The sequence below is a fragment of the Psittacula echo genome (assembly GCF_963264785.1).
Source record: "Psittacula echo genome assembly, chromosome: 13".
NCBI lineage: Eukaryota > Metazoa > Chordata > Aves > Psittaciformes > Psittacidae > Psittacula > Psittacula echo.
In genome coordinates, this window is record NC_137749.1 from 2,565,236 (window position 1) to 2,584,304 (window position 19,069).

The 19,069-nt window shown below is 46.4% G+C and overlaps 1 protein-coding gene across 5 annotated transcripts in view; it reads right to left on the minus strand.

Annotated features, from left to right (window-relative positions):
• Nucleotides 1–19,069, minus strand: part of SETD1B (SET domain containing 1B, histone lysine methyltransferase) — a 52,396-nt gene that overhangs the window by 9,138 nt on the left and 24,189 nt on the right. For all 5 annotated transcript variants that reach the window (XR_013957946.1, XR_013957947.1, XR_013957948.1 and 2 more), the window contains exons 7-13: nucleotides 11,565–12,341; nucleotides 7,174–7,344; nucleotides 6,282–6,369; nucleotides 5,206–5,423; nucleotides 4,824–4,968; nucleotides 3,651–4,106; nucleotides 305–1,861 (exon numbers count right to left, since the gene is read on the minus strand). Coding sequence is in view for 1 of the 5 variants with exons in the window: in XM_080628884.1 (XP_080485010.1) it covers nucleotides 305–1,861; nucleotides 3,651–4,106; nucleotides 4,824–4,968; nucleotides 5,206–5,423; nucleotides 6,282–6,369; nucleotides 7,174–7,344; nucleotides 11,565–12,341 (3,412 nt within the window). In the remaining 4 variants the exon portion in view is untranslated. The remainder of the gene's footprint in view (nucleotides 1–304; nucleotides 1,862–3,650; nucleotides 4,107–4,823; nucleotides 4,969–5,205; nucleotides 5,424–6,281; nucleotides 6,370–7,173; nucleotides 7,345–11,564; nucleotides 12,342–19,069) is intronic.

Genomic DNA, 19,069 nt, shown 5'->3' on the forward strand with positions numbered 1-19,069 from the left:
TTAAATGCAGACAGAAGCTTCTCAAACTAGCAAGGAAGCCTCCCCAGAAGAGGGGCATACAGATTTTCCCTGCAGTCCTAGACTGAAATGCAGCAGGAGCAGCCATTTCTGCAGTATTTTTGTATTGCAGCTTCAGGAAATAAAGCAGTCTAGAATTCCCTGCTGATGCAAACAATTCCTATTTGAGTAAGCAAATGCTTTTTTCCACCAAACTTAAGTTTCTCGCATTGTAAGGCCTACACAGTGACCATCTAGTGCATGTTACACATGCTGTGTAATGCAGAGCGCCAGTGAGAAAGGATATAAGGATGGAATACCCACAGGGTGTCATTGAGCCAGTCCATACCATTGTCCTGCTGTAACAAGCGGTCATATGTGATACACATGAATTTGATATCTTCCTCATCTATGCCTCCGTTCCAAATATCATACAAAATGGTCATCTCCTCAAACTCGGAGCGTGGCCTGAATTGAGGCCGGGGTGGGGAATACTCAGGGGAAGGAATTGCTGGGAGATGCTCAGGTGACTTCTTCTGCCTTCGCCACTGTCTTTTAGGTTTCGCATGAGCTTCTTCCTCCTTGAAGTCTTCATTCCACTGGTTCTCCAGTTCCTTAAATGGCAGCTTCTCCGCAACTGTCTCAGCTGCAATTTTCTCATGGAAACCGTCATTCCTGAAGTCCAGGGTGACAGCTTCAGGGTCTTTTAGTCCATAGAAAGCATCAGGATGTCCACTCAGGAGCTCTTTGCCCACAGCACTTTCCACCAAGGCCACCGGCATAGGAGGAGGTTCTATGGTTTTGCCCGAGTACATATCCAACGAGAGGACAGAAGGTGGTGACCGTTTTGGTCGGCCTGGCCTCCTTTTGGGAAGGACAGAAGGAGGTGGTGGGGGAGGAAGAACAGAAGCACCAGGGGGTACTTCTGACGAGAGCAAAACAGATTTTACTTCTGCCTTGCATTCTTCAATGGGCATTCTTTCATCTCCATGCATGCACGGCAGGACTGCTACAGGCATTGGCTCATCAGGTGGCAAACCCATGTCCATGTGGAAATCTGCTTGTGGGGGGCTGGCGAAGGGGATAGGGGAAGGAACACTGTTCATGCTGATTGTAAGGGAAGCACCAAGAGGCTCTTTAAAGGGTTTCTCATCTACATCATCCTCTGACTGTTTCTTGCCAGACAGAAGGCAAGGAATGGTAGCACCAGCCTCTGGGAAAGTAGGCGTGAAACTGAAATCTCTCCCAGGAGTCCGAGGAATGCCACTGTTGATGCCAGGAGATTGGGATGGGTAGGAAAAGGGGCTCCCTGGGACTTGAGGGGAACTGAGGGTCAAACTGCTTCCTGTAAGGGGAGCATCGCTTCCTGGCGTGGCTGGAACAGTGTCCGTGCTCTGCGACTTCACGAAAGGGTGTGAAGACTTGACCAAAATGTCCCGCCCAGGAGTCCTTGGAATCTCCTCTTCTATGGACGTTTTGGTCACCATTAAGTGTTCAGAGAACTTTTCTGGAGGGACTAAAGGTTCTTCCTTACCAGGAGTGGATGGTAAGGGAAGCATGGAGGATGGCACTTTGTGGGCTGGAAGCAAAAGAGCATCAGTCTCTGAATGGATCATCACCTCCAGTCCAGGTGTGCGAGGCAGCCGATCGTCTTCCTCCGTTGCAGAGGGCAGTTTTGTTTTAACACGCGCTTCTAAGCTGCTGTCCTCAGACTTGCTAAAGAAGCTGCTTTTACTGGGCAGAGGTTCTCCAAAGACTCCCACTGGAGCTGAGAGACAGAGCACCGCCTCCTCATCTTGAGAGTCAGGCTTTGGACCTTCCTGTACCTCTGGCTCCAGCATGGTAGCAGGTTCGGACTCTTCTTCTAAAAGGGGGAAAAGAGAAGAGAATTAGAGCTTTGCTTCTATTCAGTTTCTCACCACTTGCCAGTAAAGGCATGTTTAAGATGCCACAATTACAGAACAGCTCAATTCCACTGGGAGGCTTTAAAAACTCCCATTGCTTTACCTTTTGGAGGCACAGAGCGTGGAGTAATTAGATGCTACCACAGACATTCCTAATGGACCATAAAAAACCCACACTATTAATTTGAGGATTAACTACAACACAGGCCAGAACGAAGGTTTTCTGCTTTCAAAACCCCTGCCCACCTTTTGTACAGACATAAAAAGATTTAGTGGATTGTGGGGTAAGGACTTCGGAGAAGATCTGTCAGAGCCCCAAGCTATCAGCTTTTCTAATGTGGGAAGGAAAACTAATTGTAATTGCAAGGCCATGAAGAACCCTGAGCTCTCCAAGGAGGGAGCAGTGAAGGGAGGAGCGTAACACTCTTGAACAACACATGAAGGGAATGGGAAGCCCTTGTAATGAATGAAGAGACACTCAGATGGTATCAATGAGGCAATTTATATGCTGCTCTCTCTGCAGCAGGCTCATTTGTCTGGAGTTTATTTACCCACTTAGTGCCAGGTCCAAAAGGAATCAACAGTGAATCTTGTTAGGCAGCTCAAAATAACATTTTCAAGTGGGAAAGAAAAAGGAGGTGAAAATGCCTGGATAGTTGGAAGAGAAGTGTTCCCCATTTGTGCTGAACAAACCAGAGAAGCGTCCAGTCCCTGTAACTCCTGTACAATCAGGCTGGGCTGCACCAGAAGAATGCTGTAGTTAGAGCTTGCTCCCACAGCCTCCCTGTAAAGCTCATTCCACAAGAGCCGGTGCCCAAATGCAGGTCTCCCCAGATTTATGTCCTCTCTGCACACTGATCTGTTCCAGAAAGGATCTGTGCAAGAAGGTTCTCTGCCCTGCCCAGTTTAACATTTCACCTCTTCATGGCTTTCAGATTTTAGGGCAGCCAAGGAGTGACAGCCTGTACAGGGACTGGATTTCCAGCTCTCCAAGACGCAAAATACTGCCTAGCAGTCCTCAGCCACAGTCCTGCCAAGGCTCACACTGAAGGCCACGCTCCATGTGCTCTCCTTGTCGGCTCCATTTTCTCACTTTTTAATTCCCCCTAGCTGCAGAGTTTGACCAACTTTATGCATCTCACTCTGTTCTAGTTTCTAATTTCTGTGGGTTAAATACAACTCTGCACTGAATGCAGACAACTTCCTTCTCCCAGAAAATCAGGGAGTATCACTTGAAAGGACTAAGTAAAAAAAACCCAAAAGCAAATAATAGTATTAGGAATCAGTTACAACACTGAGACCCCACTCACCTGCCCCATATAGCTCCCCAGTCACACACTGCTTCAGTATTAAAAAGAGCCAGTAGTGGCTCATTAAGCACAGATTCCTGCTCTGTTTTAGCAGCCATGGATTCTCTATCTTGAGCTTCAGCCACCACACCATCCAATCAGTCACCCTCAAATGATGACAACTGTTCAGTTCCTGTAGGACAGTAACTAAACTGGCTTAGGGTAAGATTCTGGATACAATAACCACAGTATTTTTAGTAGCTGATGACTCGTGTAACGCTCCTTACTAGGAAGGAAGGTTCAGCACAGACATCTTTCTCTGTACACAGAACCCCTGGCCTAGAGCTAAGAGTGGAGGAAGAAAGAGAAGGGAAATACAAACCCATACATATTTGATGCTGTGAGAATACTGTACTTTTAAATGTATACAACAAACACTGAACTGCATGAAAAGACATACCTGGCCTACAGATGGGAGACAGAGCAAGTTTTGTCTCCTGGTCTCTTTCCATAACCAAGTGTTTCAGTGTTTCAGCAGCAATAGATGCCTCTGGGACTTCACCACATTCACCTTCCACAGCTTTGATTTCTTCCATGCCTTCATCTTTCACTGCCAAAGCTGGCTCTGTGAGTCCCAAGCCTGTTGCATCCATGTAGTCATCCACAGGATACAGCTCCAAAATAGTCTCCCTCTCATCATCAGGAAGCTCATGACTAGCAGGCTCATGCTCTGTCTCAGCAACCATGGCTTCTCTGTCTTGATCTTCAGCTGTCTCTTCTTCCTCTTCCTCCTCCTCCTCATCTTCATCATCCTCATCTTCATCATCTGAGTCTGAACTTGACTCAAATTCAGAGGAGTCCTCGCTTTCATCGGATGATTCAACTTCAGCCTTGGAAGATGAGGGACTTGCTACATCTACAACAAGAACAAATCACCGTTAGTTCTGCTTTCTGACTTCATTAAACAATCAGGGTCTACTACAGGAGCAAATATCACTTCCACACTGTAACAGTGTGGAAACAGCATCAGTAACAGCATGTGGGTTTGAAGGACTCGCCTCCCAATTTACTTAGTGTTGCAGACACTTACAAACTGTGTATTTGGATGCTCACAACAATCACTATACAACAGACAGCTCCATCAGCTGCAAAAGCAGTGCTGCCTGGCACCTTGTTCACATGCATCTCTTGGTGGGTTGCATCTTTACTGGAGTTGTACTAAGCATTTCTGCTGCCTCCACACACAGCTTTAAAATGTGGAACCTACCATCTCCCAGAGCAGGAACTTAGAAGACAGAAAGTTATTAGCAGCTAAATTACCCTGTTTGAAGTCTGGTCCCTTCTCCTCCCAGCCACACATGGCTCATAAAGCACAAACTTGGCTGGCTTTAAGGTCTCTGTCCCTCTGTCAAGTTGGGCTGAGGGTGGAGAGCTATTGCAAAGGGACCCACAGACTGAGGGATCATGGAAGCCTCACAGACAGAAACTGAAAGTACCTGTATGCATTATCTTGTGGAAAATCACCCTTCAGTGAAAGAAGCTGCACAAATAAAAAATGATCAGCTCACAAGTGCAAAGGGAAACCACACGTGACCCAAAGGCTATGCCTGCTGCTTCCCCTGGAACCACTTACCCTCCTCGGAGTCCTGCTCCTCCTCCTTGTCACTTGTGTCTATGCCTGTCTCTTCCTCCTCCTCATCTTCATCCTCATCATCATCTCCATCATCATCTTCATCCTCATCATCGTCTTCATCCTCCTCGTCATCCTCCTCTTCCTCCTTTGCAAGAAAGCATTGCCAAAAAATGAACAGTGTCTGACTGAGACCTGGCTGTCACTGTAATAACCACCAGTGACTCTCATGGACGGTGATCAGAGAATCTGAAGAGTGAATAACCTCACTGAGGTTCTCTCAGGACAGACCCTAGTGGGTAAGAAGGTAACCTTGGCATCTGGAATTAACAACCTCCTTTTAATAACAGACAGCATTCAGAACTGCAATCACAAATGAACACACCTTGCCAGGTGCTGCTTTCACCAAGCTTCCCTCTTCTTCCTGCTCCTCTTCCTTCTCTGAAGAGGACTCTTCCTCTTTCTCTGATGTCTCATCTCCCTCTTCTCCCTCACTGTCAAGCTCCAGTGGCCTTGCTGGTCGCCGCCTCAGCCCCACTGCTTCTGCATCCTTCTTTGACAGGTCAGATGTTGTATCAGAAGCATCCCTGTCCCTCTCTGACTCTGATGAGCAAAAACAAGACAAACTGTCATCAAATACCTTGTAAGGGAGGAAAAGCATTGACTACATAAAGGAAATCTGTTATTTGGGAAGATCAAAGCTAGGAGCAATGTTCCCATGTGGTGTGTGAGTCCTCAGGTGTACAGAGGCTTACTGATTTCAGCCTGAGGGCAAGACTGGGTACAGGGTGTTGAAATGCCGAGGATAGCAAAATGCAGGTGGCCAAAGCTGACAAGCAACAGGCAGAGAGCAGTGAGGAGACATGGCATGATGGAGGTCAGACAAGTAAGCCAAACTTCATGCCTTTTTGTGTTAAGTGCTCTACAAAACCCTGTTTCTGTACTTTGGCTTCAAAACCAGTTGTTAGTCTGAATTAACTTTATGGCACAAGTAACTTGAATCTACTTTTTGATGCAAACCAAACGGTATTCAAAAGCTTTGTTTTATCTCTGCTCTAACCTGCAAAACATGTTAAAATATTCTCAAATAGATTTTTCTGGCAAATAACTTAGATTTTTTCCTAGAATCAAACACAGGGCAAACTGTCGCATGTGCTTTCTCCATGAACTCACCTGAGCTCCCTCTACTGGGTGACCAGTTCTGCATCACCAGAACTAAACTAGGTTATGAGTTACTCGTACAATGCAGGGCTTAAATTTCCTGCCAGTGCATTTAAGACAACTGAATCCAGAGGAGACAGCGCCCAGCTGATGAGAGGTTTGTGGGAAGCAGGGGTTTGGCTCAGATCCTTGACTCTGTGTCTAACTGTAAGTGAGCACACTGCTGCGAAGTTTAAAAGAATTCAGCTTGCATGTGGTTTGCATCTGCTCTTGTGTTTCAAACAAATGTGCTTTGCAAACCTTCATCTTCATCATCGACAGAAGTAGAAGGCCGGATTCTCTTCTGATCTCCTGCTGAGGCAGCTTCAGGTGGCTCCTTTCTTTTCACCTGAACAAAAGACACAATTAGCATTTCTAAAACTTTAGGAACAGCAGAAATCAACTTCTTAAGCAAATTGCTACTGCTTTACTTTGCCATGGTGACTTACACCAGAAACCAAGGCACACTTCTCCAGCTCTTGATCCCTTTATTTGCTTCCAAACAGAATTTCACTGTGAATGAAATTCTACCCCCTCAATTTGCATCAAAACGCTCTGGGTACCAGCACAGTGCATGTCATCACCACACACTTTGAAGATGACAGAGAAAACTCTTGACAAATCCATTTGTCTGAGATGTAGCAGAATAGAAAGAGAACCTAAGCCTATGGCATCTTAAGGAAGCTCAAAGCAAGTTTGATTCTAAATCAAGGCTGCAGAATCCCTCAGCCCAAACCTTCACTTGCACTTTCTGTGCATTCGAAAGCCTAACTGAAGGGAAGGCTGCTACCCTCCCCTAACCCGCACTTTGTTTAAGATGCTTTTCCTTGTTTATGCAAATGCTCTGTGACCCTGTGCTTGCTGGTCTCATTCTGTGAACTCACATGGGCAGAGAACACCTTTAACGAAACTTCAGGTGAGAGTCAGCTGCCAAACTGCAGAACAGTCTAAGCAGATCAGTAACTGCGTAAAGCACCACAAGCAAAAGCGCATTTTACAATCATGCTGAAATGCTGTGTCCTAAACACAGCCAAATGCCTCATTTACCTTGGGGAGCAGGGAGATCCTTTACAGATGATGCACACAAGTGATAGATGTAATGATAAGGCTGGAAGGGAATACTAGCATAACGAAGACAGATCTTTGCTTTTACCTTGAAGGATGGCAGCCGGATGGCCCCTCGTAGCCCAATGCCCAAGCCAATTCCCTCGTATCCCAGGCCTTCTCCTTTGTTCCAGTTCTCCAAAAGACAAGATGCGATTCGATCCTTCGGCTTTGGTTTTTCCTCCAGTTCTCCTCCAGACTTCACTGGAGTGAGAGACGCCTGCAACAAAGAAAGCACGCTCAAGTAGAAAATGCTCTGGGAAGCACACAAACTCTGGAAACCACCTATGTTGAGGTTTGTGAAATGTCACTGCCTTGCCCTGCCATCAGTTTCTCTGAAGGCAAGGGCAGCTGAACATGCACTACGTGGCCACACACACTTGAAAGGGAGAAGGTGCAAGAGCTCTTCTTGATAACAAGACCTTTCCATTTCTGAGAAGCCTTCTCCCCTTTGCAATTATTTGCAAGTTATTTGCTCTGCACAAAGTACTAAAATTGATGAAAGCAAAATTGCTGGGGTTCCCAGAACAGTGGCTTAGGAGGGACACTAAGTGATCTTGCATTTGGAGCCGCCACACTGGCAAAGAGCAGACACTCCTGCTTTCTTCACTGAGTGCTTTAAGACACAATCTCCATTTACTTCACATGCAGCTTAACATAGGCTTCCTTCACAAGGAAGGACAAGGGAAATGAACAGACCCATTAGCCCCCGTGGCTCGTTTCAGGTCTCTCAAGTGTTTGGTGTGGAGATCACAGTGATCACTTTCTGAACAGCCAGAATCCAATGCTGGAAGCAAAGGCCATAAAAAGGAGAGATGAAAGGCGAAAAAAAGGTGCAAACATGAACCCAGAACTCAGCCCAAGGGAACACATTCCTCCACCCAGGCACAAACTACCATGTACCAAAAAGCAGCTACTGTACAAAGATCCTAAACTCTGAAGGGAAGCTTAGGAGCTGGGATACACCAGTATTCCCAAATGCTGCAGGAGCCCATCTGGTCTGGTCACAGCTATGTGAGAAACAGAGCTATACATATACTTCTCGCAAATAACTCAACCAGCTTTAGGCAAGTCAGCCTAACACTGTATTATCTACCTTCACTTGCTAACCCACATAGCTGAAAGCAACTTCAGCCCTTCTAGTTGGGAAGACCGACCTTCTTTTCAGCGCAAGACACAATACAGCGAGTCAGAAATCACACCCATCACTGTGTTCACTTGGCAACCACAGCACAAGTCCACAAAAATTGTCAGAAGGCTCCAGTCCTGAGAAACAGGAAAATCATCTCTGCTCAGCCGCATCAAACCCCTTTTCACCTGACCTGAGGTGAGAAACAAGAGCAGGAATTCAAACCTCTGCAGCTGTGAAGAGGCAGATGAGGTGGGGAGAGCATGATGCCCGGTGGCATGCCACGCTCTTCTTGAGCAAAGGGTACCGGAGGTAACGTTCATTCCCATCAGCCAGTGGCATAACAACATCTAAAAGTCAGTTTAACAGGCATTAACAGAGCTCATCTGCCAAAGCTGGCTGTAATCACCAGAGAAGAAGCATGAGCTCAGCGCTCTCCTGCTAATAAGGGACAAGACTAGTGGGAATATCAAGAATCCAAACAGCAACACTCCATGCCAGAGATGGCAGGTTATTCCTGGCACTCTGCTTAATGCATCGTATCCAGGCTTTCAAACTTAAACCCATCACTAGATTTGGGAACAGGGAAAAGCTTTCCTCAGGCAGACAGTCTGTGGTACACGCTGGCTTCAGCGGCAACATGGTCCTTAACAGCTTTCACCCCGTATGTTTTCCATCCTGCCTGACCTAGGACGCCAGCTTTATCCTTGAGCTTTCCCATCTTTTACCTATGGCATGATACTTCTTGGCAGTCAATCAGCTGCCCAAGTTGATTCCTTTGATGGAATACAGCAGCCAAAACACAGGGAGAAAAGAGAAAAACTGAGACACAGGAGGTGGCAAGTGTGTTGCCTTCTTGTGTGGTTCAGGGGCTGCTGGCAGCACTGAGCAGATAATATCTGCTGTCCTACTAAACTTGAACATTGTTGGGCAGCCAGGGGATAAAAAGAAACCACAAGGCTTCCTGCTGTCATGCCTGGGAAGGTCAGGGAGACCTACTGTGTCCCTACAGGGACCTAGCGTAGGAACTGGCATACAGTGGAGCTCAAGTGCTTTCAAGACGAGCTTTGATCTCTCCTGTGAAATAATAGGACTACTGCAGCTAGATGGTCCAAGGATAGAAGATATTAAAAGATATTATCTCTCCCTACAAATGTGCTTCATTTATTTCTAAAGAAAATACAAAAAGATGCAAAGAAGCACATATGTTGTCTTACACTGCAAACCTCTGAAAGTAACATGATTTCTTTCACTACCATCAATCAGTAAGGAAAAACAAGAGGAGCTCCAATTAAAACTGTCAGGAAGGAAGAAATAGGGATACAGGGCTCGTTTTAGAGGGTCGTTTCAGCTCTTAACAGTGCCTGGAGGTCTTGGTCTATTCTAGAAAAATAGTTTGGTGGCAAAATACATGGGGAACTGACCTAGAGCTGCCGTCAAGGAGCCAAGCTGGCTCATCCTCACACATGCATAAAGACACCAGCAATAGGAAGGTAAGTCCAGTTTAGGAGTCAGCTTGTCACTGAGAAGGAATCCTGTCCCACACCAGTGTCAGGGGATGCCCAGCCCTAGCAGAAAGGAGGCTCTGAAATACGTGACATTGCTCTGCATGTGACAGCAGCACATGGCCTGGCAGAGGGCTCTCCAGGCAGTGCCCTGAAGCAGCAACGGCTCTGGCATTTCTGTTCCTGGACAGAAAGCACAAGTGGTTTTCCATGCAGTAATTTCCTATGTTCAATTAGACTACTCATGTCCAACATAACCTGTGGCAAGGACTGTGGCAAGCTGCTGTGGTACAGTCAACTTCCTGTCCCAAAGTTGGATTACAGATTCCAGGTGAAGGGAGGAATATCCTAAATCCAGCCATAGCTCAGTACAGAAAGAGCCCGAGCAGCTGCTGCAGATTTGCCTAGGCTTGCTTCTGCTTCTCCACTGCACATACCTGGTTTAGAACAACTTCTTGGGTACTTCAGTTACTGCTTTTGCAACAGTTTGCTGGGTCTGTTTCTCTCACTGCCCTGGAAATGCAGGAGCCTCCTGCAAAATGGTCAGCAAACACTGGTGGGAGACAGAAGCTCCAAACATGAGTCAGGAGGAGAGGGACCTGGTTTCCTGTCACAGTCACCCCAGCCAGCTCCAAGCCAGAACAAATTATACTGCCATAAACCAGCTAATAAGCAGCAGCATTACCAATGGAATGGTAATGGAAAGCCAAGGAGCTCTCCCAGGCGCTGGAGTTAAAGTGCTACTGGCAGGTGATGGAGATACTGCTCTGAAAAGTGGCATCTGAAACAGAAAATGCATTTGCAGGTTTGGTTTGTTGGGGTTTTATTTACAAGAATTCACTGCAATAGTAATTCTCAGGTTTGCATGAACCTTTCTATAGTGTTAAGTTTCTTGGTAGTGACAAATTCATCATGTATTAGGTCACAGGAGCTGTTTCCTGGCTGAAGTACGCTTTAAATTGGCTGAGAAAGGATGAGACAACTAATGCAGAACTGTTTTCTTAACTAATGCCTGGAACTCCTCATGGATTTTGGCCAGTATTCAGCTTTTTAGTTAACTGCCACTGTATACATGGACTGGGGAGATGGGAAGAGTGCAGAGAACTGGAAATACCCATAGATCTCATCACAGAGTGGAGAACATAAAACAGCAGCTTGGTGGTTTCAAACACTCCTGTTGCATCTGACTTTAGGTTTTCTGGAGCCGAAGAACGGTTTCCTCTTAGATGTGAGAAGCCCTTGCACATTTTTCTCCTGATTTGGAGGTAATTTCTTCCTGCAAACTCCTTTCCAGAGGCATCCAGCCAGGATGAACTGAGAAGTCATGCAGGCCGGCTTGGACAGCATGCCACCAAAGATGAACATGGTGTCCAAGACCCTGGGCTTAGTTCCTTGCAGATAAAGGGCTTCCCTAAAGTGGCCCAAAGCTAGAGGGGATGAGGAGATGATCACCCCGAAGCAGAGGGATGACACCAAGAACTAAACATTTCTTCCTTGGGACCACATTCAATCAGTGGGATGGTGTGAGACAGAGCAGCAGCTCCCTCCTAGGTGAGCAGTTGTGACTCCATATGTGTTCAGAGCTAACTCTGCAATGGTGTACTCCTATCTATGACTGGAAAGGACTAAAATTCCCACTTGTGTTTGTTCTGATGGCAAAGGAGCATGAAATGCCTGCACATATGGAGTGACACCATGGAAATATGCCAAGTTTAATACCAGAGTGTTACACTGTCCCAAGGCAGGTGCCACAAGCACTAAGAACAGTTCCCCTCGGGATCCAGCAGAGAGTATGCGCAAGCCTACCTTTGCCAGACGTTCCTTCTTGTCCCACCAGTCATCAAATGCCCGAAACGCTACCACTTCAACCATCTTCCGGTTCAGGTCCCTCTTCATGATAGCCTTTAGTTCCTTCACTATGACCAAGAGGACTCCATCCACAGTGGCTTTGTGGGGATCTTCCTTCTTCGGCTCATAACCCGGTGGTGGAACCGAAGGGTCAAACTTGGGCAGTGGTGGCCACTGCTGACCACGACCAAGAGCTGCTCCCATAGAGAAAGGACGGTAGGGTGGAAGGTTCACAAACTGCATCCGACCCGTCATGAAAGGCGGATACTGGTATGTGTTCTGTGCCTGCATCATGCGGCTCAGCATCTGAGTTTGCATCTGGAAGGACATTGGCATGCCACCCCACTGGTTACCCAAGACACTTATCATATCCACTTGCATGACAGGGAACATGCCAGGATGGAACGGAGGAAGTGGAGGCAAGATATGAGGTGGAGGGACCCCAGGAGGGGCAGGGAGCGGTGGTGGGGGGACAGTGACAGCAGGGTGAGTAGGTGGAGGTGGTGGAGGCAGCGGTGGAGGCATCGGGAAGCCTGGCTGTGGAGGTGGTGGAGGAGGAGGAGGAAGAGGAGGGAATCCCGGTGGTGGCATGGGAGGAATCGACGGGGCCATCACGGCGGTGTTGCTGACAGAGGAGTTCACCACAATGGTTTTGGCACATTCTGCACTGGTGATGGGTGCAGGGTTGGTCTCATCATCAGAGATTTCCATGTCCTCCCCTGAAGAATGCTGACCCTGCGGCAAAAGGGAGAGAAAAGGTGAGAAGCACATTCCTTTCACATGGAATACCACAGCGCCGGCTGCTTCAAACAAAAGCTACGTTTAACACACGCTTTAATTGGGAATGGAGAAAAGCAAGCGAGGCTTTGAAAAGAAAGGGCCCACTGAGCAGCTGGTACCTATTGAAGCCTTTCTCTTCCATGTCAGACCTCAGAAAGCAGAGAGGTAAAAGCTTTCTAAAAGAGCATCAGTACCAACTGAACAAACCCCGAGCTCCAATGGAATAGGAGGAATTGCTCCCATGCTCAGCAAAATACACACAACCCAAACATCTTTCACTGCAAGACACTTTATCTCTTATTTGCACTCAATACTGACAAGGTGCATTCCACCTTGTTTTTATTCCCTGGTTTTCACCATGTTCAAATTACCCTGTTTTTTTAATTATAATTCCTGGCTCATTTGCTGTCAACTCTTAACCTCTAATTGTGGGAAGACAACACTTCCACATGGTTGCTGCTACAAGTTGCCTTGACTAGACCACAACAATTCACATGGGGAAAAAAGAACCCTACATCTCCTTAAATTGCCTTTAAGCATCAGTCATAAATACCAGGATTCAAAGAAACAGCATATATCATGTTTTGGGGCAAAATGAATACTTTAATAGCAACAAGAAATAGAGAGTTATATAAATGCTGGAACAACATCCTACCTCCACTATCAAAGGGATGGAAAATGGATTACAACAGAAGGTGCCTGCTTGTTCTGAAGACTCAAAGCTGCCTGATTAGGTCTTGTCCAACAGAAAAGCCCCATCCTCAACAGCAAATGGTCATACCTGCGTGCTACGTCCTACAGTCCGGAAGATGTCTCCAGCACAAAGAAGCCACACATATGACTGTCACATCCCTCAGGTATCATGAAAACAAATCCTGATAAGAAATACAGCAACCAAATACTGCTGGAAGAAATATCCATCACACTGACATTTTATCTAGGAAATACAAACGGGACTGACCTTTTACTAGTGGGATGTCAGCAAACACAGGACAGGGTCCCAGTAACCACCTCCAAAACTATTTCTCCCATTCTTGCTTTTGTTCCCAGCTAGAACTGTCAAACCTCATCACTTTTGTGACAGCAAACACCCCTCAGCTATTTTCAGGACTGAAGAGAAGCATTCATCACAAGAGTCTCTCCCAGGCTCTCTATAAGCATGGCTGACTTGCCTCCTTTGAAAGATTTACCAAGCACCTCCTTCCTCACAACAGCTTCACACAACAAAGCCAGACAAACAGTTTGGATATTGCCACCAGCTGATCTAGAGAAGGAGAATCCCCACATTCACCAGCGCAGACCAGAGAACAGCAGTGATGCTCTACCTCCACCGCAGCTCTTCTGCCTGCCCTGCATGCTGCAGGCTCCAGCCCAGCTGAGGCAGTAAGAAGAGATCACAATCAAATGGTCTTTAAGTGCTTCTCTATATCTCAGCCCTAGCAAGAGTTTTGGATCCTGCTGGCTGTTTTCAGCCAAATCTGACTCAAGATCCCAAAGCTGTTTATTTCTTCCACGTTTCGTGCCAGCAGGTGCCTCTTCTGTCTGCCCTCCTACTAGTCTCTGCAGTCTGAAAGAAAAGAGCGATAGAGCTCAGCCTTTATCAGACACTGGAGAACCTGCACTGGAGAGAGCTGTTGGGAAGAAGCAAGCTTTGTTGGCTTTGAAGCTGCTGTGATATTATTTGTAACCGGTGAATCTTGCATGGGGTAAGGGAACAAAAGCAAGAGCAGATGAGTTGACAACTCTAAACTCTAGCTGTATGAAGCTGAGTATCCCAATCAAACCAAATGCTTCACGTTTTATCAAAGGTCATCTCTGCTACAGCAGCTACCACCAGAGAGCAGGCTGAGCACAACACTTGGAAGAGCAGCTTTGCAAAGCCTCCTGTCCAAGCACCTCCCCTCGCCCTGGCTTCCCCGCATTCTTCTGCTGCAGCATGAACCCACCAACTCATGCACTGCATGGGTCACCTCTAAAAAGCCACCCATGGTTTTAGGGGTCTGAAAATGTCCAACCCCTCAGGAGACCACTGTTTAACCACCTGCAGAAGGGCTGAAAGCACAAGCCTGGCAAACCCTGCAGCAAGGGCTAAGAGTAATGGAGAGAGGACTTGCATCTGTACGTGCAGAGAGGTATTCCAAGAGCTGTTCTGTAAACCCCCAAATGAACAGTTAAAAAAACAGAAGCAGAAATAATAACCCACTGCACTTGACTCTTTCCAAAGCTGAATTGTATCATCTCCTCCTTGAGCTGTACACATCTGGCTGAGGTTTCTAAGCGGGTCTCACCCCCTGCATCCTCTCCCCAGCTGCTCTATTGCAGTCACGTCCCACGCCGAGGATGCTGGGGAATGAAAGGACATTCTGCAGTTTCAACTGCTGCAGCTCCAGTGAAAGGAGCAAAGGAAGAGCAAAGATGAGGACTGTGGCAGGTGTAAACAAGTTTCCTGTGGAACAGACACCGTTTCTCAGTCAGTGAACACAAAAGGCACTGTTAAAAGCACTGGTTCCAACTGCAAAAGCTGGATGATGCTAAAGGTCAGCATTAGATAGGAAGCCACAACTATTTAGACAAAGATAGACAAAATCAGCTTCACACTCGCATTCACCTCATCTGATGGGGTACAGAGGAAAGTCACCCCATGAAGCCTCCTCAGTGGAGCACCAACACTAGGCAGCATGATGGGCAGCTCCAAGCCACAAATCCTCCCCAATCCCCAGTCCTCCCTGCAGGATTCCCCCCTTCTGCAGCACCACCAGCGCAGAGCAGCCCATCTCAGACAGTGCTGCTGCAGGAGACCTCCGTGCTCCTTCCTGTCACCCAGAGCCCACTCCCATCCACACCAGCCCTTTGCTCAGTCTCAATATCAAAGAATCCTGCCTGACAAATGATGTTGGTTTTCCCTCCTGAGGGACAGATCAGCTGGAAAAAGCCAATCCTGAAATTGCAGAGAGGTGGCAGGACAAGCTGGAGTCCATGCTTTTTCCTACATACATGTATTTATAGTTGCAAATATTTGCATATATAGTTACATATATACTGCCCATCCCTGGCAGTGTTCAAGGCCAGGCTGGACAGGGCTTGGAGCAACCTGCTCTAGTGGAAGCTGTCCCTGCCCATGGCAGGGGGTTGGAACTGGATGAGCTTTAAGGTCCCTTCCAACCCAAACCAGCCTGTGATTTACGATTTATTTTTACTTAAGATGAAATAAGAACTGCTAAAGCAATAAGTAGCATTATTCACATATGAAAGATTATTTTAATTTCTTTTGGTGCTCAGATGCGTCTCCAGGAAGCAACAACAGATCCTCTGCTTCCTATAATACCGGGCTGACAACTCACCTGTACTTTTACAGCGACAGTCTGTGCTCCAGTTTTACCCTGAGCAAGATGGAAAGGGAAAGAGACAAAGCGGCAGGGAGAAACAGATCAAAAAGGCAAAGGGGTTGAGAAAAGCATAGCCAAGGTTAGGAAAGAGGTCAAACTAAAAGAAGATGGTCTAAAAGGGAGTCTTTTAAAGAAAGTTAAGAGGAATGAATATTTAAAGCGGATGAGCAGTTACAGGGAAGCCATATCTAAGGCAAGGGGAAACATGGGCACCAACTGAGTGAAACGGATCAAGGTACAGAAGGAAAAACCATGGGGAGACATCGAAAGATCTTCTGTTATATGGAATTCCTTTTATTCACCTGTCTGAACCTGGATTTACTGTGGTTGCTACCAAGTACCTCTCAGGGTAAAACTGAAAAGTAGCTACACTGTCCTCCCAAAGAAACTGCCTTCTAGCTGGCCTCCCTCTTTGCTCGTGCAAGGGGAAAAAAGTGAGCTGATGTAAGGCATATGCACTGTTACGAGGATGTCATTGCCATCGCTATCAAAAAACCTGTCAATCAGACCTGGAGCTCACCCGCCTGCTTCTGAGGGCACCTGGTACAACGCTTCCAGAAAACCTCCCTTCAGCCCACTGAGAGAAAAGCCATTTCCAACTAAATTAATCTGTGCTGCCACCTTTACTTTGCATTAATTAAATCAAGAGTTAGCAAAACAGGTATTTAATTATATGCATGACACATTTTTCCAAAGGTGTTTTAATGATGCAAATTTGCAGGGAGAGATTCACATCAGTGTAACTGGTTATAAATGGCCTCATTCATTGTTCACCCAAAATGCTAAATGCCACCTTTAATACTGGTACAGTGCGTTTCAGCACAGGCAGATCCTCTTAAGTGAAGGGAACATCCCAAGATCTCACTCCTGCATCAGCCTGAATAATGACAGGGTAGAGAGCCACTGAATGCAGGGTATTGGTCTAATCTCAGAGCAATACCCAGCATTTAGCAACCAAATGTTCATACCTGCAGAAAAAAGAAACTACATCCTAATATTTGTATGCAGAACTGGCAGTTTCCAGATGTGAAGAGGCTGTTCCCAGAGGACCAGTGACACTGCGGCAGCAGTTGGGAGCTTCATCGTAGGTGCTGTTCGGTACCTTTCCTACGTGCAGAGGAACTTCACATGCTTTCATTTACTTTAAAAAAGGCCATCTGAGAAAGAATTTACTCAGAATTTCAGAATGCATTTTGAATACCATCAGCTTACAGCTCATTCCACTTAAATATTCTGCTGGGTACCATGTTACTTACATTTGAGGTTGGGAACTTCTATCACTGAATGTAGCAACTGCTCTGACATAGCCTGGCTGAGCTCTGGTGCATCAAAATAATGACATGCAGGATCAATGGCATTCAGCACAATGCAAGGTCATTAGCTGTGCAAGAAGTAGCAACCTTTCAGCATGCTGCAACTTGCACTCACAGAAAGGAAACAACAAAAGAATTCACTCTTTAAGCCCTAAACCTTAAAAAACTCCATATTTAAACACAGAAAAGCTTTGCCGTTTAAAATGTTAAGAAGTAGCTTTTCCATAAAGCCGGAACTAAAATCAAAAGTGACTGCCAGACAAAACCTGGTCAAACAGCCATCACTTGGTTTTGGATTAAGTCCACCCAGGTCTAACAACTTCACAAGTGAACAAGTTTCACCTTTTAACCTTACAAAGAGGCAGGGAAAGAAAAGCCTTCAGAGGCAAGGGGAAGAGGACAACTGACCCAACAGGGCTGCACACCACGTTGCAGAGGGTCGAGAACAGACTCAACGTGCTGTGGCTCTGGCTGCCTCTCCTCACCATGCCCTGTGTTTGACAAGGGAAACGGCCCCAGAAGGACGTGCTGTGATCTCAGGGTGAAAAGAGCCCAAGCTCTCTAACATACACCTCTCTCTTCACAGAGCCCTTCTACAGAGCACATTAAAAAGAATGAGATGTTTCAAACCTGCCACGTTTCTTAAACCTTGCAGAACAGACAGGGATCCTGAGGATGCCAACCAGCCACCTGCAATTCCTCCTCAGTGACACAATTTCAACTAAAAACTGCTTTAAAAAACACAAACCCATTCAAGTTAGGGCCACAAAATCCCACCATTTGCTTCACTAAGAGCAAATACCTCTTGCTGTCCCCAAAATCTACAGCAAGGGCTTCAGAGAGTACTATTGTGTTCATTTTTAAATCTGCTTTTAGCTAGAGAAGAGCTTCCAGGTTCCATGGCAAAGCATGTAAAGAGGAACCATGTGTCCAAACTGCCTCTTTGCTTGCTGGGAGGGCAACACTCAGGCAGGATGACATGGCAGAGGGACCGTGCTAAGCATCCACACCTCCCAGTGTCAGGCGTGAACAAAGCAGACTCAGCACTGTATTTACAATACATACAAATATTTTCACTTTGCTATAATTACAGCTTTCCCTCTGAAAGAACACACACACAAGGGTGGGACTTTGCTGGTGTGGCAGAAGTGCAGTATGAGAGGGCAGAGCATAGGTGGTTTACCAGCAGTTTAGCTACAGCAGCAGATAAACCGCACACAGAACAAACCACTGCCTGCACCTTCCCAGGTGAGCTCTCAAGCCTGTTCAGGTAACTGTGCCATCACCAGTGACCATGGTGGCCAGAACACCACCACTGCTGCCTGGATCTATGCTGAAGTTTGTTTATTGCCTCCTCCCTGGACACCCCTGAGGTTATCCTGCCACTGTCAGAGCACACAACTGCAATCACAGCAGCTTTTAACTGGGATAAAGACAGCTTTCAGGTGTAGCTGCACTGTAATAAAATGCACAGCTCATTGCCAGTAACAGGCAAATGGAAAGATTAACATATTACAGATCAGTGATTATAAATATCTTCAGCAACATGTATTTCTATCTCAAGAACAGAAGACTGCGAGATTGTTTAATATAGCTCTATATTTATACAGCACTTTGCAAATCTAACTTACAGGCAAAGGTTGCAAACAAAGCAGAGCAGAACACACATATAACAGCGCAACAGATTCACCCCTGTGTCCCTCAGAAAGGGACATCAAAAAGGCTGCAATGGAGCAGGGATTTCTCACAAGAGAGGAATTACTTGGGTGTTTTGGTTTCTTTATTATCAACTGCTAAAGTAACTCTCACTGCTTGAAAAAGAGAATTCAAGCTCTGTCAGATGACAGTACCCTACCTGACACATACACTGTCAGCCCAGCTTGTGTTTTGGTCTGGTACTTATTTGCAGCACTTCTTTGGCACAAACAATTCTCTCCACACCTACAGGGCTGCACAACAAGTAGAACAAGTGCAAATAATATTC